The sequence below is a fragment of the Haliotis rubra genome, unplaced genomic scaffold, assembly GCF_003918875.1.
Source record: "Haliotis rubra isolate DU_JTF1 unplaced genomic scaffold, ASM391887v1 Scf135, whole genome shotgun sequence".
In the NCBI taxonomy this organism is placed as follows: Eukaryota; Metazoa; Mollusca; class Gastropoda; order Lepetellida; family Haliotidae; genus Haliotis; species Haliotis rubra.
The window spans coordinates 777351-804048 of record NW_025765281.1 but is presented as its reverse complement, the minus strand read 5'-3'; the positions used below and the strand labels follow the sequence as shown (position 1 = coordinate 804048).

General features: G+C 42.6%; 1 protein-coding gene across 1 annotated transcript; it reads right to left on the bottom strand.

Annotated features, from left to right (window-relative positions):
• Window positions 1-1678: 1678 nt before the first annotated feature.
• On the bottom strand, window positions 1679-18227 carry LOC124267934 (F-box only protein 31-like). The gene is made up of 9 exons (XM_046702928.1): window positions 18046-18227; window positions 15761-15820; window positions 13578-13654; window positions 12662-12835; window positions 10730-10804; window positions 7126-7232; window positions 6202-6361; window positions 4420-4643; window positions 1679-3899 (listed from the first exon to the last, which is right to left on the bottom strand). Exons 1-9 carry the CDS (start codon window positions 18197-18199, stop codon window positions 3740-3742), a joined length of 1191 nt encoding a protein of 396 aa, XP_046558884.1. The 5' UTR covers window positions 18200-18227; the 3' UTR covers window positions 1679-3739.
• Between the last annotated feature and the right edge of the window lie 8471 nt (window positions 18228-26698).

The window sequence follows — 26698 nt, the reverse complement described above, 5'->3', positions numbered from 1 at the left end:
TAGAGAGAGCCTTGGCCTGTGTGACTGTACCATCTATGGTGGAGTGAATACAGTTCTGTAGAGAGCCATGGCCTGGCTGTGAGACTGTACCCTCTGGCCTGTGTGACTGTACCTTGGCATCTCTATGGTGGAGTGAATACAGTTCTGTAGAGAGCCTTGGCCTGTGTGACTGTACCATCTATGGTGGAGTGAATACAGCTCTGTAGAGAGAGCCTTGGCCTGTGTGACTGTACCATCTATGGTGGAGTGAATACAGCTCTGTAGAGAGAGCCTTGGCCTGTGTGACTGTACCATCTATGGTGGAGTGAATACAGTTCTGTAGAGAGAATACAGCTCTGTAGGCCTGTGTGACTGTACCATCTATGGTGGAGTGAATACAGCTCTGTAGAGAGAGCCTTGGCCTGTGTGACTGTACCATCTATGGTGGAGTGAATACAGCTCTGTAGAGAGAGCCTTGGCCTGTGTGACTGTACTATGGTGGAGTGAATACAGCTCTGTAGAGAGAGCCTTGGCCTGTGTGACTGTACCATCTATGGTGGAGTGAATACAGCTCTGTAGAGAGAGCCTTGGCCTGTGTGACTGTACCATCTATGGTGGAGTGAATACAGTTCTGTAGAGAGAGCCTTGGCCTGTGTGACTGTACCATCTATGGTGGAGTGAATACAGCTCTGTAGAGAGAGCCTTGGCCTGTGTGACTGTACCATCTATGGTGGAGTGAATACAGTTCTGTAGAGAGCCTTGGCCTGTGTGACTGTACCATCTATGGTGGAGTGAATACAGCTCTGTAGAGAGCCTTGGCCTGTGTGACTGTACCATCTATGGTGGAGTGAATACAGTTCTGTAGAGAGCCTTGGCCTGTGTGACTGTACCATCTATGGTGGAGTGAATACAGCTCTGTAGAGAGCCTTGGCCTGTGTGACTGTACCATCTATGGTGGAGTGAATACAGCTCTGTAGAGAGAGCCTTGGCCTGTGTGACTGTACCATCTATGGTGGAGTGAATACAGCTCTGTAGAGAGAGCCTTGGCCTGTGTGACTGTACCATCTATGGTGGAGTGAATACAGCTCTGTAGAGAGAGCTTGGCCTGTGTGACTGTACCATCTATGGTGGAGTGAATACAGCTCTGTAGAGAGAGCCTTGGCCTGTGTGACTGTACCATCTATGGTGGAGTGAATACAGCTCTGTAGAGAGAGCCTTGGCCTGTGTGACTGTACCATCTATGGTGGAGTGAATACAGCTCTGTAGAGAGAGCCTTGGCCTGTGTGACTGTACCATCTATGGTGGAGTGAATACAGCTCTGTAGAGAGAGCCTTGGCCTGTGTGACTGTACCATCTATGGTGGAGTGAATACAGCTCTGTAGAGAGAGCCTTGGCCTGTGTGACTGTACCATCTATGGTGGAGTGAATACAGTTCTGTAGAGAGAGCCTTGGCCTGTGTGACTGTACCATCTATGGTGGAGTGAATACAGCTCTGTAGAGAGAGCCTTGGCCTGTGTGACTGTACCATCTATGGTGGAGTGAATACAGCTCTGTAGAGAGTGAATACAGCTCTGTAGAGAGCCTTGGCCTGTGTGACTGTACCATCTATGGTGGAGTGAATACAGCTCTGTAGAGAGAGCCTTGGCCTGTGTGACTGTACCATCTATGGTGGAGTGAATACAGCTCTGTAGAGAGAGCTTTGATTTCATAGCAAGCATTTTCTGTAACATTCTCCTTTCAAATTTCAGTCAGTACATGTTTTTCACACAAGAAAACAAAATAATATCACAATACTGTCTCCTTGACAGATCCAATCTTGCATTGGTAAACCATCACTTTCACCATCTTGTAACAGATCCAATCTTGCATTGGTAAACCATCACTTTCACCATCTTGTAACAGATCCAATCTTGCATTGGTAAACCATCACTTTCACCATCTTGTAACAGATCCAATCTAGCATTGGTAAACCATCACTTTCACCATCTTGTAACAGATCCAGTCTTGCATTGGTAAACCATCACTTTCACCATCTTGTAACAGATCCAATCTTAATGACATTGCATTGGTATCAATCCTGTCCTGTTCTGAAAACAACCTTCTGTAACATAACCTCCTGATACCGTGTATCTAAATTCACTTGTAAGTATTCAGGGACCTGACATTGGTCTTATCAGTGCAGTATTATGCAGTATTGATTCCCATACAGTAAATTAACGCCTGATCTATCCAAGTTTTTCAATATTGGTACAAATGTCCAAATTGAGCTACAGTACCTTCCACCATCTGATGGCAACTGCTCTGTATATCCCACCTGCAGCTGATGCAGACCTCACAGCTGTACAGCTTCATACACACACACGCACATGCACACACATGCACACACACACACACAAACATCTGTAAAGCATATTGAATGGCTCACTACTGACTGACTACACAACAGGAGATACAGAGATATTTCAAACTGTGTCCTTTCATGGTGACCACATCAACTGTTAATTTTTGTTTAATAAACTTGAAATAATAGAGCTGCATATCCTCTAGTTCCATGGCAATATTGAATACTATCTGTGTGACAACATATCACAAGTTCAGCACATATTACATTTGAAATAAATACTTCATAACTGGTTATAAAAATATGGGCGAATTATGCAATATCCAACCTTACATGATAAACATGCAGTTGAATACTGCCTGTGACTGTAGATTCATTGCAATATTCGAAACCGTTTTCCATATAATTGCACACAAGATCATTTAGAAAGTGTCACATGTGACATATGTTATAACTGGGATTACAGTTTCTCAGTAAAATACGGGGTTTGAGTCCCACCCTGAGATTTGAACGCACACTCTCATTAGAAACATGGGAAACAGTTAATCATCAATTCAGGGAAACCTCTCCTGGACATACAGCCATACAGGTTCTTATTTAGACATACCTGTTATGGATTGAAAACATTGATTACCAGAAGGTACCATGCTAGAACTACCATGTCCATAGTGGGTGTAAATCATAGAATTACCATGTCCATAGTGGGTGTAAATCATAGAATTACCATGTCCATAGTGGGTGTAAATCATAGAACTACCATGTACCTCAGTGGGTGTAAATCATAGAACTACCATGTACTTCAGTGGGTGTAAATCATAGAATTACCATGTACCTCAGTGGGTGTAAATCATAGAACTACCATGTACCACAGTGGGTGTAAATCTTTTTCCTCGTTAGTAATCTTCAAATTTGTACATTCATATGTATTATATCAAAATACTGGCTGATAGTTTAGCAGTATTATTTAAACTGTACCAATCTATTTCTTGTTCAATCGACAACCCTGTCCTAAATTTTGTGGAAATAATTTGAAAAGGAAATATGCATATATGTTTCTATATCTAATACCCTCAGTTAAGACATCTTCAGGCAGTTACCCTGACTTCTTGTCAGATCATATGTGGACCAAGAATGGCAGTGAGTGAGTATTGCTTTACACCACTTTGAACAATAGTCTGGCAATATCATAGAGGGGGTCACAAGAAATGGGATTCACACATTGTATCCATGTGGGAATTAAACCCAGGTCTTTGGTTCGACAAACGAACACTTTAACCACTAGGCTACCTCACTGCCCCACAAGAACATCAGTTGAACTATTCAAGACAGAATATTACATTATCACAGAGAGATACATTTGTGTAACATGATGGTTCCATGATACACCTATAGAGCCAGTCATCTGCCATGTTGCTCCTGTCAGAGACACGGGAACACCTGCACTCGGGAATACATACTAAATGACTTAAGCTCCAGCCACAAAAATCCAAAATTATTGTCATCAAATATTATGAAGTGACCTGAGGACATGGATGGGTTGGTGAAGCCGTGGCCAGCAATCTGACCTTGTCCGTGGAATCTGAAAACACATTCAAATCTCATGTTCAGGATGCATATACAAAGAAGTGTAAATTTTTAATTAGGATAGAAAATAAGAGTTGCTCCAACTTGGGATAACAAGAACTGTTATCATCACTTAAAAATGATAATAATGGCCTTATCTTGCTCTACACACACAGAGGAATATCCTCACCTTGCTCTACACACACAGAGGAATATCCTCACCTTGCTCTACACACACAGAGGAATATCCTAACCTTGCTCTACACACACAGAGGAATATCCTCACCTTGCTCTACACACACAGAGGAATATCCTCACCTTGCTCTACACACACAGGAATATCCTCACCTTGCTCTACACACACAGGAATATCCTCACCTTGCTCTACACACACAGAGGAATATCCTCACCTTGCTCTACACACACAGAGAAATATCCTCACCTTGCTCTACACACAGAGGAATATCCTCACCTTGCTCTACACACACACAGGAATATCCTCACCTTGCTCTACACACACAGAGGAATATCCTCACCTTGCTCTACACATAGTGGGTGGGTGACTAAATCTCTCATAGCAGTCGTCAGGAACGTGGAAGGGCTGTGGTGGCAGATGCTGTAGGTCGATGTCAGGAGGCAGTTCGGGGATGTCAATCTCTTCCATCAACTCTACAGTCTTCTGCTGGCCCATGGTGAGGATCATCGGGTGGTCCAGATCGATGTATAAACTGACCTTGTTGGCCGGCACATTTGGGTCACCCTGGAGGAAGTGGAGAGCATAGCATGCTGTAGATTTAGAAAACAACCCCTGAGTTATAAGTAATAATCTGTCCTCAGTAAAATGTTTTTGTAACAGCTGGGCCTTGACCAATAAAACATCACCTTGAATTGTTACGACAATGCGTTAAAATGGCCCACTTCGTATCCGTTAAAACAGCAGGACAACAGGTGAAATTAGCCAAGATTTGTGAGCACAAACATTGTACATTCTACCTTAACAAAACACTAGCATGAAGATAAACTAAAATCATCTAAAGTACCTACATTTTGATGAACTGTTCCTTAATTTATGTTATTTTGCCGTGAATCCTTGAGTGAGTGAGTGAGTGAGTTTAGTTTTACACCGCTTATAGCAATATTCCAGCAATATCACAGCGGGGAGACACCAGAAATGGCTTCACACATTACACCCATGTATGGAATAGAACCCGGGTCTTCGGCATGACAAGCAAATGTTTTACCACCAGGCTACCCCAGGTTCCTTGAATCATCACCGTGCCAAGATAGTTCCAGCAGCTAGTTTTCATTACCTGTCCATGGTGGTACCATAATTCCTCCTCATGCTGCACATGTTTCCTGACTTACATAATGTACAGTCACAACTTTGTATGACATGGAGGATGTATGACTGTTCACTGTAAGTTTATTTGAGGCAATTTGCAGGGGCTCTCATGAAAATATATGGTGTCCTAGCTGCAGTGAGGTGTGATTTAGAGTTACCTCCCTTGCTTGTAAACAAACATGTCATTCGTTGGTTTCACATTAATTTTAGACTCGCTGTGCGCATGCGTAGAGCGTGTAAAAATATCCTCAGGCCAATTCCGGTTTGGTCGTAAGCTTTACCGATAGTGTAAACGCACTCTAAAGAAAGCAAAAATCAAAACAAATATATGGTTGTATGTCGAATTTAACTAATCCCAATTCATTTATGAATGGAAGGGACCGGAATCAGTTAAATAAATAGCTTAACGTTTGTTAACAAGCTCTTGTATAAACACATCTCACCACCACCCGTCCACCGTCCTTCCTGCACATCCCCTTCTCACAAGTAAAAAAACACATCTCTGATGCAATGCCACCAAAATAGGACATCAATTATTGAAAAGCATAGGCAAATGGATGTATGTACTCAACTATGAACAATGGTCACGCGTAAATAATTTTTATACAGCATTTATTTAGAGCGTGTTTACAATATCGCTAATACGACCAAACCGGAATTGACCAGTGGATATTTTTACACGCTCTACGCATGCGCACAGCGTGCGCACAGCGAGTCGAAAATTAATGTGAAACCAAAGAATACTTGATCACTTGAGAAGTATCATGATGTGACAGTCTCTCAGGGGATGGCTGTCTAAACCACAGCAACACCCCTTGAAGCATTAATTAAATAAAATGTTCATCTAAAATGCCTAACATTGGTGACAAATTAAATATATTATTTTTGAGAGTGTCAAAATCATGTAGAATGGTGTCAGTGGGTGGAGAACTGAAATGTCCTGGTGTTATAATAACTGACTAATGATGATACTCACCGTTATTTTCTTTCCTTCAGCTTTGTTCTCCGTGTCACTGTAGGACAGCTGTATAATCTCGATGCCGTGGCCACCATAGTTGCCCTTGAAGAGTCCCGGCTGGATGACAGCTCCTGGCTTTCTTGGCTGCTCCATCACCCGCATCATTGGGTAGGAGCATCTGTAGAAGGGGAGACAATCAGCGCTGTACCAGGACGTGAGTGACTGAGGTACTAAGTCCGCTTCAGGTGTCAGTATGGGAGTATCCAATGCTAACAGTATCTAGCAGCATGGGGTAAATCTACAGTGTTTTAGCTATTCTCAGTTTTCAACCAAAACTGATTTCGTTTGGTGTAAAGGCAAAATAGCAAACTATATGAACTGACCGATGCAAATCTGTGATGAGTCTAGGGTTCATGAAAAACGAAACTTATTGGTTTTTACTTAAATGTCATTCTACTAATTTTCCATTTCCAATCCCAAAAACATTTAAGGTAGATTACAATGTAAAAGTTCTCATTAAATAGCAAGTTTCATGTATTTTTAACAAAAGAATAAAATCCTAATGACTTCTACAACATATTAATCATAAGTAGAAGTGCCCCTGCTCTGGTCCCTCAGCCTGGCAGGTTTATAGATACTGACAGCCTAAATTGTAGTTTAAGCAAAGTCAAGGATGATTGGAGCAAATGAAGGTCCCAGTTTATGAGGTATTACTTCTGAGTGAGTGAGTGAGTTGTGTTTTATGCCGTTTTTAGCAATATTCCAGCAATATCACGGCAGGGGACACCTGAAATGGGCTTCACACATTGCATCCATGTGGGGAATCATATCCAGGTCTTCGGCGTGACGAGCAAACACTTTAACAACTAGGCTACCCCACTGCCCCGATATTGCTTCTGATTATTCAGTGGCAATACAGACGCTACACTAGTGTTGACTCACCCAAGCTGTGTCGTGACAAGAAACTTCATAAGCAGCAACTCCTGGCCATGGACAAAGAACTCACTTGGAGGTCGACCCGTCTCCTGTGTCAGCCAATCCTCGAACTCCTGCATTGATATGGATGAGCTGCCAGTCAATACTCAGTGTTGGAGAAACCAGGGGGGGCAGGGATGCCAAACAATTATATTTCTCTGAATCTCCAACATTGACAAATGGGATGTAATCCGATATATGCTTGGGAGTAAATCCTCTTTTTAAACTGTTTTTAATAGGAATTCTGACAAACTTTTAAATATGTTTTAAACCCTATCGTATTGCCGAATTCAAAACGCCTTTCAGGGCAGACTACTTTCTTTGTGTGTTGATTTGATCTTGTTCTGGCTGATGAGGCCATGAGTCCCACATCCTTCTCATCCCTCCCTACAGCATCCAGAGGCCACGAGTCCCACATCCTTCTCATCCCTCCCTACAGCATCCAGAGGCCACGAGTCCCACATCCTTCTCATCCCTCCCTACAGCATCCAGGGGCCACGAGTCCCACATCCTTCTCATCCCTCCCTACAGCATCCAGGGGCCACCATCCAACATCCTTCTCATCCCTACCTACAGCATCCAGGGGCCACGAGTACAGCATCCAGAGGACACCATCCCACATCCTTCTCATCCCTCCCTACAGCATCCAGGGGCCATGAGTCCTAGATCCTTCTCATCCCTACCTACAGCATCCAGGGGCTACCATCCCACATCCTTTCTCATCCCTCCCTACAGCATACAGGGACCACCATCCCACATCCTTTTCATCCTCCCCTACAGCATCCAGGGGCCATGAGTCCTACATCCTTTCTCATCCTACTCTACAGCATCCAGGGGCACCATCCCACATCCTTCTCATCCTCCCTACAGCATCAAGGGGCCACCATCCCACATCCTTCTCTCATCCCTCCCTACAGCATCCAGGGGCCACCTTCATTCCACACCCTTCTCATCCTCCTCCCTACAGTATCCAGGGGCCACCATCCCACATCCTTCTCTCATCCCTCCCTACAGCATCCAGGGGCCACCATCCCACATCCTTTTCTCATCCCTCCCTACAGCATCCAGGGGCCACCATCCCACATCCTTCTCTATCCCTACCTACACCATCCATAGGCCACTTAGTCCCACATCCTTTCTCATCCCTCCTACACCATCCAGGGACCACCATCCCACATCCTTCTCTCATCCCTCCCTACAGCATCCAGGGGCCACCATCCCACATCCTTCTCATCCCTCCCTACAGCATCCAGGGGCCACCATCCCACATCCTTCTCATCCCTCCCTACAGCATCCAGGGGCCACCATCCTACATCCTTCTCTCTATCCTCCCTACAGCATCCAGGGGCCACCATCCCACATCCTTCTCATCCCTCCCTACAGCATCCAGGGGCCACCATCCCACATCCTTCTCATCCCTCCCTACAGCATCCAGGGGCCACCATCCCACATCCTTCTCATCCCTCCCTACAGCATCCAGGGGCCACCATCCCACATCCTTCTCTATCCCTCCCTACAGCATCCAGGGGCTACCATCCCACATCCTTTCTCATCCCTCCTACAGCATCCAGGGGCCATGAGTCCTAGATCCTTCTCATCCCTACCTACAGCATCCAGGGGCCACGAGTACAGCATCCAGAGGACACCATCCCACATCCTTCTCATCCCTCCCTACAGCATCCAGGGGCCATGAGTCCTAGATCCTTCTCATCCCTACCTACAGCATCCAGGGGCCACCATCCCACATCCTTCTCATCCCTCCCTACAGCATACAGGGACCACCATCCCACATCCTTTTCATCCCTCCCTACAGCATCCAGGGGCCATGAGTCCTACATCCTTCTCATCCCTACCTACAGCATCCAGGGGCCACCATCCCACATCCTTCTCATCCCTCCCTACAGCATCAAGGGGCCACCATCCCACATCCTTCTCATCCCTCCCTACAGCATCCAGGGGCCACCATTCCACACCCTTCTCATCCCTCCCTACAGTATCCAGGGGCCACCATCCCACATCCTTTCTATCCTCCCTACAGCATCCAGGGGCCACTCATCCCACATCCTTCTCTATCCCTCCCTACAGCATCCAGGGGCTACCATCCCACATCCTTCTCATCCCTCCCTACACCATCCATAGGCCACGAGTCCCACATCCTTCTCATCCCTCCCTACACCATCCAAGGACCACCATCCCACATCCTTCTCATCCCTCCCTACAGCATCCAGGGGCCACCATCCCACATCCTTCTCATCCCTCCCTACAGCATCCAGGGGCCACCATCCCACATCCTTCTCTATCCTCCCTACAGCATCCAGGGGCCACCATCCTACATCCTTTCTCATCCCTCCCTTACAGCATCCAGGGGCCACCATCCCACATCCTTCTCATCCCTCCCTACAGCATCCAGGGACCACCATCCCACATCCTTCTCTCCCTCCCTACAGCATCCAGGGGCCACCATCCCACATCCTTCTCATCCCTCCCTACAGCATCCAGGGGCCACCATCCCACATCCTTCTCATCCCTCCCTACAGCATCCAGGGGCCACCATCCCACATCCTTCTCATCCCTCCCTACAGCATCCAGGGGCCATGAGTCCTAGATCCTCCTTCTCATCCCTACCTACAGCATCCAGAGGGACACCATCCCACATCCTTCTCTCATCCCTCCCTACAGCATCCAGGGGCCACCATCCCACATCCTTCTCATCATCGCTCCCTACAGCATCCAGGGGCCACCATCCCACATCCTTCTCATCCCTCCCTACAGCATACAGAGGCCACCATCCTACATCCTTCTCATCCCTCCCTACAGCATCCAGGGGCCACCATCCCACATCCTTCTCATCCCTCCCTACAGCATCCAGGGGCCACCATCCCACATCCTTCTCATCCCTCCTTACAGCATCCAGGGGCCACCATCCCACATCCTTCTCATCCCTCCCTACAGCATCAAGGGGCCACCATCCAACATACTTCTCATTCCTACCTACAGCATCCAGGGGCCACCATCCCACATCCTTCTCATCCCTCCTTACAGCATCCAGGGGCCATGAGTCCTAGATCCTTCTCATCCCTACCTACAGCATCCAGGGGCCACCATCCCACATCCTTCTCATCCCTCCCTACAGCATCCAGGGGCCACCATCCCACATCCTTCTCATCTCCCTACAGCATCCAGGGGACACCATCCCACATCCTTCTCATCCCTCCCTACAGCATCCAGGGGCCACCATCCTACATCCTTCTCATCCCTCCCTACACCATCCAGGGGCCACCATCCTACATCCTTCTCATCCCTCCCTACAGCATCCAGGGGCCACCATCCTACATCCTTCTCATCCCTCCCTACAGCATCCAGGGGCCACCATCCCACATCCTTCTCATCCCTCCCTACAGCATCCAGAGGCCACGAGTCCCACATCCTTCTCATCCCTCCCTACAGCATCCAGGGCCATGAGTCCCACATCCTTCCACTGGACACTGAACAAACAGGTCGTCACATCAGCTCATGTGACTCTCTGTCAGATGTAACTGAAGACTTTCAGGATGGAACTAGGACACTTTACCTTCTGTTTCCCCTCCGGGTGCTGGTGGTTGTTGTTTTCAGAACATTCAAACATCAGGAGCTGCCCATCTTCTCCCTACAACAAACTTAACATTGTATCTATCACAACACAGAAAGGTGAGATGCCAGTTTTATGTTTCAGTAGTGGAGAAGATGGTCAACACATTATGTATAGTTCACAGATTGTTTGCTAAGTTTTCATTTGGCAAGATTGGTAGAAAGATGATGATGATGATGATGATGATGATGATGATGATGATGATGATGATGATGATGATGATGATGATGATGATGATGGTGGTGATGGTGGTGGTGATAGTTCAGTTTACCATAATCGCAGAGAACTACATATTATCACAATAAACCAAATTGCAAACATAGTGAACCACAGTGTATCACAGTGAATGGCCATAATTACAGAGACTAATGATGAATTATAATGAGTGAATATACAGTGAAATACATGAATAATGAACAAGAGACAAGCATGGTGAATCGCAGTAACCAACATAATGGATCACAGAGAACCACAATGAATCATACTGGATCACAGACAACCACAATGAATTTAGTGGATCACAGACAACCACAATGAATTATAATGGATCACAGACAACCACAATGAATCATACTGGATCACAGACAACCACAATGAATCATACTGGATCACAGACAACCACAATGAATCTAGTGGATCACAGACAACCACAATGAATTATAATGGATCACAGACAACCACAACGAATCATACTGGATCACAGACAACCACAATGAATCATACGGGATCACAGACAACCACAATGAATCTAATGGATCACAGACAACCACAATGAATTATAATGGATCACAGAGAACCACAATGAATCATAATGGATCACAGACAACCATAATGAATCATACTGGATCACAGACAACCACAATGAATCATACTGGATCACAGACAACCATAATGAATCATAATGGATCACAGACAACCACAATGAATCATAATGGATCACAGACAACCATAATGAATCATAATGGATCACAGACAACCACAATGAATCATAATGGATCACAAACAACCACAATGAATCATGATGGATCACAAACAACCACAATGAACCATGATGGATCACGGACAACCACAATGAATCATAATGGATCACAGACAACCACAATGAATCCAATTGATCACAGACAACCACAATGAATCATAATGGATCACAAACAACCACAATGAATCATAATGGATCACAAACAACCACAATGAACCATGATGGATCACAGACAACCACAATGAACCATGATGGATCACAGACAACCACAATGAACCAAACAGAACCACAACAGACTACCAAGAACCATAATGGATCACAGTGAATGACTATGAATCACAGTCAATTACAGGAAACAATGAATTACAGCAAATCATGAACCAAAATAAATCACAACAGTGGTGGAAATAACCAATTGCCCGACGCCCGAGTCCAGTGTTTTTTTCTGTCGGGCAAGCAAATTTGTATATCACACTGTACCGGTGTCCAGTTGATATTCCATTGTTAATAATGTTGTTTATTTAAAAAATCAACAACAAAACGGCCGGTATAGTGGAAAAATTATCAGGGCAAGTGATTTTACATGTGCCACTGTACCGGAGTACACTAGCAATTTTAAAGTTATTTCCACCCCTGCACAATGAACCACTGACTGAGAGAATCCTGACTGCCCTCCTCTAGGTAGTCACAGTACTTCCAGTACAACAGTACATCCTTTCATTAAATGTCTCCACAGTATTAGTCCAGACACCAGACTTACGGCCAGCTACTGCTTTGTACACATTCACATCTATTACGGGACAGAACTCTGTTGACATATTCCTGGACTGTCGTAAGTATTGACTTATCCTATAGTATTAAGAGTAAGTCTTCAAAGATGCAGGTTCACCTCTTACCCATGACAGCTGGCCTTTGTGAAGGCCATTAAAACCTTTCAGACAGAACACCTCCACCTTTGACAGATCCTCGGCCAAGTGTATGGAGAACAGGGGCCGTATCCGCAGTGGCTGGTCGACATGAGGGTCCACTGGTGGGAGGCATTCTCTGCCTTTGATACATCCCCTGTCAAACTAGGAGTAGAAAATCAACTGTATAGTACTTGTCTGGGGCCACCATCTTGAAATAGTCCAGTATAGGATGTAACACGACTTATCATGCTTATAGGGACAATAAATGTGCATGTTGTGGATTCAAATACAATTATATATTGTCTCTTATTGTTTTAATCATAAACGAACATGTAGTCCCAGAAATAGCGTACAATCAACACTACCTTAATGTCAATAAGTCAACTCTACCTGTGTATTTTAAACAAACAGCCATAATGTCAATAAGTCAACTCTACCTGTATTTTAAACAACCTACCTTAATGTCAATTAGTCAACTCTACCTGTATTTTAAACAACCTACCTTAATGTCAATTAGTCAACTCTATCTGTATTTTAAACAACCTACCTTAATGTCAATTAGTCAACTCTACCTGTATTTTAAACCTACCTTAATGTCAATTAGTCAACTCTACCTGTATTTTAAACAACCTACCTTAATGTCAATTAGTCAACTCTACCTGTATTTTAAACAACATACTTTAATGTCAATTAGTCAACTCTACCAGTATTTTAAACAACCTACCTTAATGTCAATTAGTCAGCTCTACCTGTATTTTAAACAACCTACCTTAATGTCAATTAGTCAACTCTACCTGTATTTTAAACAACCTACCTTAATGTCAATTAGTCAACTCTACCTGTATTTTAAACAACCTACCTTAATGTCAATTAGTCAACTCTACCTGTATTTTAAACAACCTACCTTAATGTCAATTAATCCTCCATAATGTCCTATTTCTGGCTGCCACTTTCCGATGCAGTTACCAAACTTACACAGCACTGAAACATAAAGACAGTTACCATGGTAACAATATCATGCAGTGTATGCCAGAAACATGAGCTAACGAAGATTTTGCTTTTGTTTTATTTTAATGTCTCACTCAGCAATATTTCAGCTGCATGAAGGTTGCCTGTTAATATTCAAATCTCGTCTAGACTGCGCAAAGTGAGTTAGTGAGTGAGTTTTAGTTTTACGCTGCTTTTAGCAATATTCCATCAATATTTTACCTGTGTGGGGAATCGTACCCTGGGTCACTGGCGTGATGAGTGAATGCTTTAACCACTAGGATACCCCAGCGCCCCGACTGGGCAAAGACTTGCCCTGGTTATCGACCATGAACAAACATGAACATCATCCATTTCTGAACAGCACTGGTTCTCTTTCTCCATCTTCCTGATACATGACACATCATTTTCTCTGAAGTCATCAATAGGTAGTAACATCATAGAGACTGACTGACTGACTGAGTTTGGTTTTATGCCGCTTTTAGCAATATTCCAGCAACATCACGGCGGGGGACACCAGAAATGGGCTTCACACATTGTACCCATGTGGGGATTTGAACCCGGGTCTTCGGCGTGACGAGCCAACGCTTTAACCACTAGGCTACCCCACCTCCCCACACCATAGAGAGATGGCAAGAATTCCAAAATACCTGCACAAGAAACTGGGGAACAATTGTTCTTTAGTTAAAAACTTTTTATTAATTTAGAGGTATTTCAAAATTTATTTAATGGAGCTATGTAACATGAAGCAATAAAAGGGCACATGAGCAAATTCTATATTGTTTCACAACATAATGTGCTTGTTCTTGAAAGGCATGAATACATGACACATTTTATGGATGAAAACTTCTTTTCATTCTTCATCATAACTTTTCAGAACTAATTCCTGCTCCTTCATCATGCACCTGATGATGGAGCATGAATTAGCTCTGAAACATTGTGAAAAAAGAAACGAAAGAAGTTGTTCGTCCACAAAACGTGTCATGTATTCATAAAGTACTAGCCGGGCAGACAGTGGTACACAGGAATCTCAGTGAATCTCAGTGACTCTTAGTGCCAAACCTGCTGTGACTGACTAACAGCTATGACCTTGACTATCCCTTAATTGTGTTCCTCATTACCAGGACTACTAATTGAACTTCCCCTCTTATGGTCTGGGTTACTATTGGAATACTCCCTTACAAACTAGGACTTTAGAAATTTTAACTGGCAGACTTGGGGTCCAGCATTGACCAATCTGCAGGTGTAGACAGATACCTGCATTAACCAGACACTCTGTGGGGCAATCTGACAGCCTCCAGGGAGCACACTTAAACACAGACAAAACTCCTGGGCTCATTAAGACATTCAGATAGTACTTGATACTTGACAGCTTGAAGTTTATGAACTCTGACAAATAATCAACACTACTTACACACAAATGGAGTGGGTGACTGAGTTTGGTTTAACACCTCTTTTAGCAATATTCCAGCAATATCACGGCGGCGGACACCAGAAATGGGCTTCACACATTGTGCCCATGTGGGGAATTGAACCTGGGTCTTCAGCGTGACGAGCGAAAGCCTTAACCACTAGGCTTAGACATAAGGCATAGGCAAAATTATATAGATATTACATTACAGAAACAAACCATTTAATAACAATTATTTTTTCCAGTGTTTTGTTTCTAACTTGTCAAGGGACATGCATCTTCAGTAGCCTGTATATCCTCAATTATTAAGCATATTAGATATTAATTATTTTCTATTATGATAAATTACAAGGACCCATTTGCCAGCAAATCTGTGTGATTCCTATAATGCAAGCAGTTGTTACAACGAACCCATGCGATAGAACACAGAGATACTCGAATATAACCAAGATGTAGTGTTTGAAAGGCATTTAGAAGTTGGCATTCACCTGAAAGGCATTCACCTGATGAAGGAGCAAGAACTAGCTCTGAAACATCGTGTAAAGAATAAAACAGAAGCTGTTAACCATAAACCGTGTCATGTATTCAACCAAGATGTAGTAGTGAATTATTCCATAGATATTTTCAGTTGTTTTATGTATTCCCTCAAAAGTTAACATTACTCACACTTATTCTTTTATCCAACTTACCCTTCGTGTAAAACTCCTTATATGTGAGATTCCATCCTTCCACTCCATCATACTTATAATCTGAAGAAGAATGCAAAAGTTTTTGACTTTGTATTCTGATGTTTTCAGTTCTGTTCAATGCAGATAGTTTCTAGGTTCAATGTACTAGCACTGATAGAAATGCAATTCTTTTTAAGGGTGCCAATAGAGCACCAGACAGAGTGCCTCTGTGAAAGTAAGAGTGCCCATACCTCTGATGATTCAACAATCAATTCATTCTTAAATAATTCAATGAACATCATGTCAACCTATTACCCGGGGTAACTTGAGAGCTGGATTTCCTGAACACTATCAAGACTGGAAGAATAGTTCAGCTTCATTTGCAGTGGACCCAGAAACTAACACATAAACTATGTTATCATCCAAAATGGGAATTCTTTTCATGCATACTGGCATTCAATATAGCCAAGCCCATGATAAAGAGTGATAGAGAGTGTCAGAGATAAACTGACTGACTGACTGAGTTTGGTTTTACGCCGCTTTTAGCAATATTCCAGCAACATCATGGCGGGGGACACCAGAAATGGGCTTCACACATTGTGCCCATGTGGGGATTCGAACCCGGGTCTTCGGCGTGACGAGCCAACGCTTTAACCATTAGGCTACCCTACCGCCCCTCAGAGATAAACAGTTGGATGGGGTGCAAAATAGGTTTTGAATCTTTTGAATGGGTCAAATATATTGCATTTTCCATTAAATGCATCATGTTGTGTATAAATATTATGATTTAAGCCATGCCGCCAGGGCACAATGAAAATATTTCATCCATGTCATTTCAATATTTATCGTGCCTTGGCACAGAGATTAAGATCCCTGATGAGAGTTTTGTAGTCCCTCTGATTTCACCACGTAAGCTTCCGAACAGATACTTGTTTCTGGTTTCACAAACTGGCATACTATACTGGCATACTATACTGGTATACTGTACTGGTATACTGTACTGGCATACTGTACTGGCATACTATACTGGTATACTTTACTGGTATACTGTACTGGCATACTGTACTGGCATACTATACTGGTATACTGTACTGGTATACTATACTGGTATACTGTACTGGTATACTGTACTGGTATACTATACTGGTATACTATACTGGTATACTATAAGTTAAAGATCGGAAAACCAAATACACAATTCAATAACAATTCTGGACCCCCTCCGTGGTGTAGTGGTTAGAGCCTCCGCCTGGAGAGCGGAAGGTCGCTGGGTTGGATCCCCGACCGCGTCATACCAAAAGATGTTAAAATATGATACTTGTTGGTCCCTGCCTGGCACTCAGCATTAATGGGTACAACAAGGACTGGTCCTCTCGGAGTCAGTATAATGTGTCTGAGTGGGGTATTCATGGTTCACTGCGGCATGGTACCTCAGTGGGCTAGCACTATAAAACCAGCTTCAGTCTGGGCTAGTACAAGCAGCCGCACATACACATACACACGCATGCACATCGTCATATGAGCAAAATATTCTCAAGCACGACGTTAAACCCAATTTCACGTCACCTCAATAACAGTTCTCATACAATATTATTCATAGTTAAAGACACTTTTCATTATGTGTTCCATTAATGCCTGCATCCTCATGCAGTTGGATGGAAACCCACATCGCTATTCTAAACCTTCGTGTGTCACGTCCATGTGCTGTGTGTTACTTAGAGCATCACAACTGCCATTCCTGTCTTATTTCACTAATATTGGAAAGGCAGCTCAACTCACTCACTCACTCAGTGTGGTGAGACCATAGCCAGCAGCATGCCATAGCTGTTTGAAGATCGGACAGTCAAGACCAGATCAGTCTCAAACTGGATCAAGCCCTGACTGGCGGACTTACCCACACGTCTTCCAACCATAATCAGACATGAAGATACCTACCCTAATGGGAGCATCAATCCACACCCACTTGTAACAAAAAGCACGAGCATCAACGCCTTATCACTATAAGGTATTATCACTATCTATAAAACCCAAATATATATTGTCATTGCCATCGTCTTAGCAGTATATAAAATTCCACAGTATACATTGTCAATTCGTACTCCACAGTCCACTAGATGTTAGTTTGTTGCGTGGCATTGCTGGGAAGACCCCGTGTCAGTCAATACATCACGACTTCAGACTTGTCACACAACTGAAAGTGGCGGGGAACTGTATTATACCGCTAACACAGTCAAGGGCTGACAGACAGCAAGCGTTGTCACTGTGAGGGTTATGTAACCTACTCACAGTCAGACAACAGAACTCACCTTGCACACATCGATGTTGCCATAACGCCTCTAAATTAACCAGATCTCTACATTGTTTACTGACAAGGGCAAAAGTGGCGAGATCTGACGATGACAGAAATCTAAGTACATGAGCTACTAGCTCAGGTGGCAGTTGTAAAATATTGAGTGTCATACTCCAGCTGATTTGTTTACATGATCACTTCCGGGACACAAGAACGTGGAATTGACTCCGTACAGCGACGTAATTACGAAGCAGTGCTTGAAGTGTAAGCTCCACCGCAGCGTGCTAATAAATAATCTTCGTTTTCTTCAGTTAAATATTGTTTCTGCAATGAGTTCACTGACAGTTGCTCTCATAAGCAAATTTATCTTACACTGCGGGATCATGAACATGCGCACATGTATATATACTTGCAAAATGAAAAGCACAATCCAAATGGAACCAAAAACAATGTTTAATTGCTGAAGCACTAAAGATTTGCCTAATCAGTCAAGTTTGACTCCCTCTTTAATTCATTCTTAAGGGGCTGTGAGAGAAGTTCTTAAGGGGCTGTGAGAGAAGTTCTTTAAGGGGCTGTGAGAGACGTCCTTAAGGTTCTGTGAGAGAAGTTCTTAAGGGTCTGTGAGAGAAGAAAGTTCTTAAGGGTCTGTGAGAGAAGTTCTTAAGGGTCTGTGAGAGAAGTTCTTAAAGGGTCGTCCTGTGAGAGTTCTCTGTGAGAGTCTGTGAGAGAAGTTCTTAGGGTCTGTGAGAGACGTAAGAAACGTTCTTAAGGTGTGAGAAGTTCTTAAGGGTCTGTGAGAGACGTCCTTAAGGTTCTGTGAGAGAAGTTCTTAGGGAGACGTCTGTGAGAGAGAAGTTCTGTGAGAGAAGTCTTTAAAGTGTCTGTGAGAGACAGTTCTTAAGGGTCTGTGAGAGAAGTTCTTAAGGGTCTGTGAGAGAAGTTCTTAAGAGTCTGTGCAAAGGCATCAAATACATGATAAAAATTACGTAGTAACGGTTATTTTTCAACACCTACCTGCCACATAGAATAATGTACCAATGGACAGGAGAGATACCTCTCATAACAACCCAATCCCATAAATGATTTGTTTTCCTGCCCTACGCTGACAATAAAGCAGTCCTCACCCCTACCAGCGTTGTGTTGTGAGAGCCACAACCAGAAACACAGACGTCTGAAGACAACCAGTAAGTGTGATGTGTATTCGTAAAATCTAAATCTATTACATGAACACATATGTAACTGGTCAGCTTCAGGTTAGCGTTCCTGAAGATTTCATGGAAAAGAGGGTGATGTGCGGGGTAATCGGTGAAACTTTTTCTTACAGAAATTCAAGTTAATTTGAAAGTTTTGTTTTTGTGATAGAATTGTGGATTGATTTCAGAATTTTATACTTCACACACGTGAGGAAACAATGTACAGAGTTGTCGATGTAATATCCGCAGGAACAGCGTGGCCGGTTTATATATGCCTCCTATACATGTCGGTGTAATATCCGCAGGAACAGCGTGGCCGGTTTATATATGCCTCCTATACATGTCGGTGTAATATCCGCAGGAACAGCGTGGCCGGTTTATATATGCCTCCTATACATGTCGGTGTAATATCCGCAGGAACAGCGTGGCCGGTTTATATATGCCTCCTATACATGTCGGTGTAATATCCGCAGGAACAGCGTGGCCGGTTTATATTTGCCTCCTATCAGGGATGTTATATAATATAGTCTCCCTGCTCCTATACATGTCGGCGTGGAGGTCTCTACAACCGAGTCTAAGAAGGCAGTGTTTCGTTTGATAAAATCGAGAGCGGAAATCTAGGTTAAAATGTATTTTTTTGTTAGATCTTATCAACGTTTTAATTTCAGAGAGTGTACAGGAGTCTGTAGTTATTAGTTGGAGCATTCCACAAACATGTTGTGTCAGACAAGGAGTTGGCTCAAGCAGCAGTCCTCCATTATACCCTGTACATAAGGACTGTTTCTTAGGTTCTAATTTGTGGCTTTCAGAAACGAATCCTGGAATCAGATCGCAAAGATAATCTGGGGACAGACGATTAAACAGTTTAAAAGAAAAACAGTTAGTTATTGACAATACCTTCTATCTGTTAGTGGCTGGGATTAAGTTCCGGTATAAAGTTTATCATGACTGTATGGCATTTAGTTCTGAAGGTGTCCAAATATACGTCTTCTAGATTATGCGATTGTTCGGAAGTTGTCCCAAATGTGCGAGAAGTAGTCAAAATGGAGCAAGATGAAAGATTTATACATAGTTTCCAGGGTTTTTCAAGACACTTGGTACATAAAACTCCCCAAACAGCTGATAATAGGACGACTAACTTACTGTCACTAATATGATCATTCCAGTCGCTTTGTATAGAGTTATTCAGAAATGTTCATTGTAATGTCTTAAATGAATGCTACATTCATGAGTTGACTTGGTTTCACAGAGGACTTGGTTTTACGTGAAACCTGTAAAGATTTGGTACGATTAGGGGTAAAGGTTACCTGCCATTCATGACTGGTAGATTTTGCTAAGATCATCATGAAGACAGGAAGCAGTTGGATCTGCTGTTGTGACATGCAGTGAAATACCGCCAGCAAAGAAACGAATATCACTGTCAATATCAGATACAATGTCATTGATATAAGAAACAATAGCAACCCGAGGACCGAGCCCTGGAGCACTCCAGCTAATGCAGCCATTTTGCCAGATAAATTCCCGTTGTATTCTTATTTTTAAGTAATTTTCTAACCATTTAACAGGTCACATTGGATACCATAGTTTGTGAATGATACCTTTATGCCAGACCTTATCAAAAGCTCTACTCATATACTATTCACACTTTGCTAAGGATCAAATCATGGATTCAACGGAAAACTATGATGTGGGGTCAAATTTGGTTTAAATATTCTAAGCTTATTGTAAGCATGGATCCTAGGTTTCAGTTTGTCATTTCATCTTGTGGAACCCATACCTGCTATTGACAGGTGTTGTGTACTTGTCAATGACTCGTTCAATGATTTGCAAAATGGTTGATAGGTGCCATTAAAACCATTTTTATGGTTACTCATGTATCAAGTGCATACGGTTAACTTAAAGTGGCAGTTTTCCTAAAGATGTGTTACCATGTCATTATTTATCCAGTTTTAAATGAATACAATTTCAAGTTATAAATCTACTAGGTTTAAGTAAAGTTGCGAATTTTTGTGATCCATAGAAAGTGTGAGTAGTATATAATAAAATACTACTCTGATTACTTTGTCAAGGCTCTAGCTATGATACCATACACATAGGTGAACTGGTTTGTTTGGAAATATCTTGGCATACAACATGAATCCAAGATTGTTAATAAATCATTATCTTTGAGGAAGTTGAATACAAATTTAAATATTTCTTAAACACATGATATGAGTGCACCAGGGCGATAAGTAGAACATTCGTATATTTTGTGTGTTTTATGAAAAACCAGCGCAAGCGTCAGCTCAAAAGTTAAAATCTCAAGGTCATAGTACAGACAAAGCCATTATCACTTCTCCAATGGAGCCTCCAGAAAGTATCCTTACACATAAGACAACACCGCCTGGTCGCTGTTGCTTTCTTCGACAGAGTGCCCAGAAAGTACCCTTACACACAGGTTAACAGTACCTAGACGCTGATTATTGATGTTATTATATCCGATTTTTTCTGTAATGCGTCTGAAAAGTTTTTGAATATGTTCTCCTATTGCAGTCCAGTGCACCGAGCAACTGCCTGATTGATCGTGTCATTTGGATTCTATGTGTTCCCAGTCAACAGAACGATATCAGCCCTGACCACTCTTGATGAATACTGCTTTAAGTTCATGGATACAAATATAAACATTTTTTTAGGAATTGTTTGACTGTAAAACTTCGAAATTGGCATGATTCCGATTCGACACCTCAGGTGATAAAAAGGGAAGAAATAGACGGGGACCAAACGTTTACGTCGGGTAAACCGGAAGTTCGACCCAACGGTTTTGACTGTGCATTCTTTTGCTTCCCTCGTCACGCCGAGGACCCGGTTCGATTCCCCACATGGGTACAATGTGTGAAGCCCATTTCTGTTGTGCCCCGCCGTGATATTGCTGGAATATTGCTAAATGCAGAGTAAAACCATACTCACTCGCTCACTCATTCTTTTGCAACAGAAACCAGATGTCTGTCATTTTCTGTTTGCCTTACAGGTGGTAACTGGCCTGTCATCCCAAGGATGGTTGTTCTAGCTTCTGTCAGCAAAAATATTGTTCAACAAGTGACTTTGCCAGATAATATAACACGAATGGAATTTGCAATGGGCGTTTGACCTGGAACGAACAGGCTGACAAACAGAAGGCCATAGACCCCTGATACAGCCAATGATTGGTTGCTTCAGTTAATCATGTCAGTGAAGTAATCGATCAATATATCGTTCAATGATGAACAAACTATATGGATAACAACTTCTTTTGTTTCGAGAGCGCGACGTTTCGATATAGATTCTTGTACTGTTGTTTGTCCTGCCTGACAACTGAAACGTCGCACTCGCAAAAGTTGTTATCCATAAAGTGCAACTTCTAAAATGCCACTCAGAGAAGTTCTCTTTGCAGTTAGACTTAATATAGACACACGATATATAAAAAGTTTTCTGATGAAACAATTTGGTGTCAAACCTTTGAGACCTAATGACATATGCGAGTTGGGGGTGTCTAGGAGGTCACGGCATATCTTGCCAAAGAATAAGTCTAATTAAAAATCGAAATCGTCCCAGTGTATAAAAACAGCAATGAGCAAAATAATGTTACATGCTCGAGTTACATGCATGCCTTATAATGGTCTACTCGTGTTCAGTTTCCAGACCATTTCTGGTGTCCCCCGCCGTGATGTTGCTGGAATATTGCTAAAAGCGGCGTAAAACCAAACTCAGTCAGTCAGTTTCCAGATCAGTCGTGTATCACGCTCGAAGTCCATCTGACATTAGTTCCTTCCTATCAGCCACCTGTTGTAGAGGCGGTATACTGTCACTGTAACAAGCCAGGGATGGAGGTGAAACATGGGTCAGGCAATACTGTTCGGGTGTATGTTTTAGTGTACGTCTTGATTAACTCGTGGAACAGATCTATAACCATTAACTACTCGAGATCAGCAGCAAGCCCTTCTGTCGTACGGGTCGTCAGATAGCCCTACTGATGTACTACTATTAGATGAGCCACGACCTGACAAATGACCCCAATTTGCATATGGGAACGTCCTCCAGAACATTCCATTGGAAAATTAGGGAAACAGGTTGTCGTCTAAAACTTGAAAAGTTCAATTTCCTCGTGCGAATCGTGTTTTGATTGTTATCATCATACTAAGTATGTGTACAGCTAAGATCCTTTCTGATTTAGGCGTACTTCGGGCCTTAGTCGTCACTTTCTGAATCGGTCTCGGTGTCTGAATCACTTGCCAGTCCTACTTCGATCACGATTCTGTTAATTTCTTTTTCTACTGCAATTTCCCGTTGCCAGTAGCCATCTTCAATGGTTTTAACATGTTTACAACATTCGGACCATCCTTTGGCACCGATTGCAGACATTCTCTCGTTTATGGCAACTCTTAGCGAAGTTTGTGTGAACTACAAGTTTTGTTTACAACTGACAAACTTTATAGAAAACAACTTCTTTATTACGAGAGTGCGACGTTTCGATACAGATTCTTGTACCGTTCCTGCTTGACAACGTTACAGAATATGTATCGAAACGTCGCACTCTCGTAATAAAGAAGTTGTTTTCCATAAAGTTTGTCACTTTTGTACTTCCCAGCTTCTAAAATGCCACTCAAAGAAGTTTTTTAGCAACGTAATTTTTGACATTGGCCCAAATCAACTCAATTGGGTTCAATTCAGCGTGGTAAGGAGGATCACGTAGTACATCTTGGCCATGTTGTTTCAACATAGTGTCTACTCTATAGACAGGGCCCGATTTGTTGGATTTGGCCAGACACAACAGTTCGGCTTTGAGCATTTTATCGTCAAATGCAATTTTGTGCCTTTGTAACCAAACTTTGATATCATCTTTTCTGTTAGCCGTTGTTGTACATTTGTCCACTTGCTTGCTGTGCTATGGCGCATTATCCATAACAATGACGGAGTGGGGTGGAATGTGTGGGATCAATTTTTCCTGCAGCCATTTGGAAAAATTACCAAAATTCATCTCGTCATGATAATCTGCTGATTTGAGCTTTCAGTCAAATACAAGTAAAGCATTTGGTACAAAACCGTTTTCGGACCCTGCGTGAAAAACAAAAAGCCGAGGTCTGAACCCCATTTATCACAACCTCACCATCAAGCTGCCAACATTTTGGGACAATGTGGTGTACATGCAACCACGTTTCATCCATAAAATGATTGTTCGATTGTCATCTCGACATTTTTTATTGCACGTAAGTATTGCATTCGCTTTGCAACGATGTCTTTTCGTTCCATTAAAGCCTTACGATTTGACTGCGTTTTTCGACTCCTAAACCCCTGTCTTTCAGATTTTTTCAAAACTTTCCTTTGAACCCTGGTAATGCAATTGGCTTCTTGCCATATCATATATTATATCTATAGAGTAGGCAGTTGCTGTTGTACTCCATATAAACTTGGTACAAATTGACGGACTGCACACCGGTCAAAATCATCAAGTTTGTACTTGGAAGTTTTGGGTTTGTGCAACTTGGTTGGACTAATAAAAGTAGGCCTACTCGCACCCTATCACCTTCCGCTTTAATACGTTTTAAAGTTGCCTTGGAAAGACAAGTGGCAAGGTTACTTTTTGACATAGCGTCTCCTTTGGTTACACACGTCTTTTCCATATAAATAATAACATTGTAGGCTAACTCCCATGCCTGAGAATGAACAATTTGTCCATGCTTCCCTAACTTGGACATGTTAAATTAATTAAAATCTGCAAACATTCAAAAATTGACTCGTGTCGAGATGGTGTCTTGCTGAACTCAATCGCTCTACGAGATACGCGTTAAACAGAAGCGGTATTGAGTTCACGCCACGGTCAGCATGTATTGCAAGTGCTTAATCGCCAATCTACCTGTAGCAACCAAGTGTATTCGTCTAGATTACCTGTCCCGCCTACTTGTCACAAACGCGTGTACTGCGCAGGCTCATCTAATACGAGTCAAGCAGTAAAAGCCCGCACCACTCTGCTGGTGTTAAAGGTATCTTAAGGTGTTCGAGTCTGGCCGTTCTTTCTAACATGTCTTAATACATCAATTTTCATTCGTCAAAAAGTTTCATGTTGATCGTGATCTGTAAAGCACTGGAACCGGAACCACTTATTGACTTGTCCATTCCTCATCAACGAGATCTTTCTTTGGTGTCAACTTCAGCAGAGTCGACAGCATCGAAGCATGTTTACCCCTAACCTACCATGTCTCTATCGCTTTACTTGATGTCTGTGTTAACTCGCAGCATTGTCGCATTTACTTTTTCACCAAAAGCCACCGTATACGTTAAAGTTATCATGACGGCAACGTCATATCTAAGGGAATACATTTCTAAGAATATGGGGATGCCATTTTCTCCTATAACGCTTCTCAGCCACTGTACAATATGAAATAAGCTTACCTTATAAAGGGACATGATATGCTACAAATAGCGATATATAGTATTAACACGGAAAAACTAGACAAGGTTTTACCAATATTTTATAACGATATGCGTTATTGAAAACTGGAAATATTACGGACTAACCGACTACGTTCCTCAATCTTAAACCTGCCAAGGGTCACATTGATAACGAGCATCGGACTTAATCCGGGACCAGTATTTCTAAAACTAACAGAACCAAGGTGCATTATGTTTATCTGTCTTTACGGCTGTTTGAATTCCACGTTGGTCAAATCACGTGCGTGTCACATATACCTTCGTGGCATACTCACGACTGGCCATCGATGCTTCGGTCCAACTAAATGACATAATCTCACGTTCACAATAACAACGTTATCGTAAGTTTTATCTGTAAACGCGATTATTTGCGATAGCTAGAATAGATATATATTACTGTTGACAGTCACAAATCAGGGGGTGGCTGTTTATAAAATAGAAAAAAACTGTTTTTAGGCTGTGACTCTGTATCCCTAAAATTTACACAATTGCAAATAGCATATGTCGAAATAACCCACTTCGGCCTAACTGGGCGTTCAGTGGGGTGCGTAATACGATATCCAGAAAAGCATGTTTACTCGTAAAATCGGGCAAAACGAATTGCTGTTGCTGTTGAATTGCTGTTTAAAACAATAGATCAGACTATAGATGGCAATTAGGTCGCTCAGCCAGGTATGACGACGGACCGTCGACTCACCTGGGATGAAATGCACGTGCTGCCTACAGGCACAAGGGGTCATCTCAAAGCTATTTTGTGCTTTTTCATGTGTGTTGACTATGTCTCATCTATTGATTAACATCTTATGTGTCTTTCTTTCATAAAGTTTATGTTGAGATATGTAAAAGAATATGATACTCGAAAACTATAGAAACGCATCGTAGTATATAGGTGGCATGACCACCCGAAGATCGACAGGACTGGATATTATTTGTAAATTGTTATGACGTGCCGTGTACCTCCCCAGTATAATTGCCCTAAAGGATTATCTTATCTTAGCTGATATCTCTATCCCCAAGCCCGACCCCAGGTTT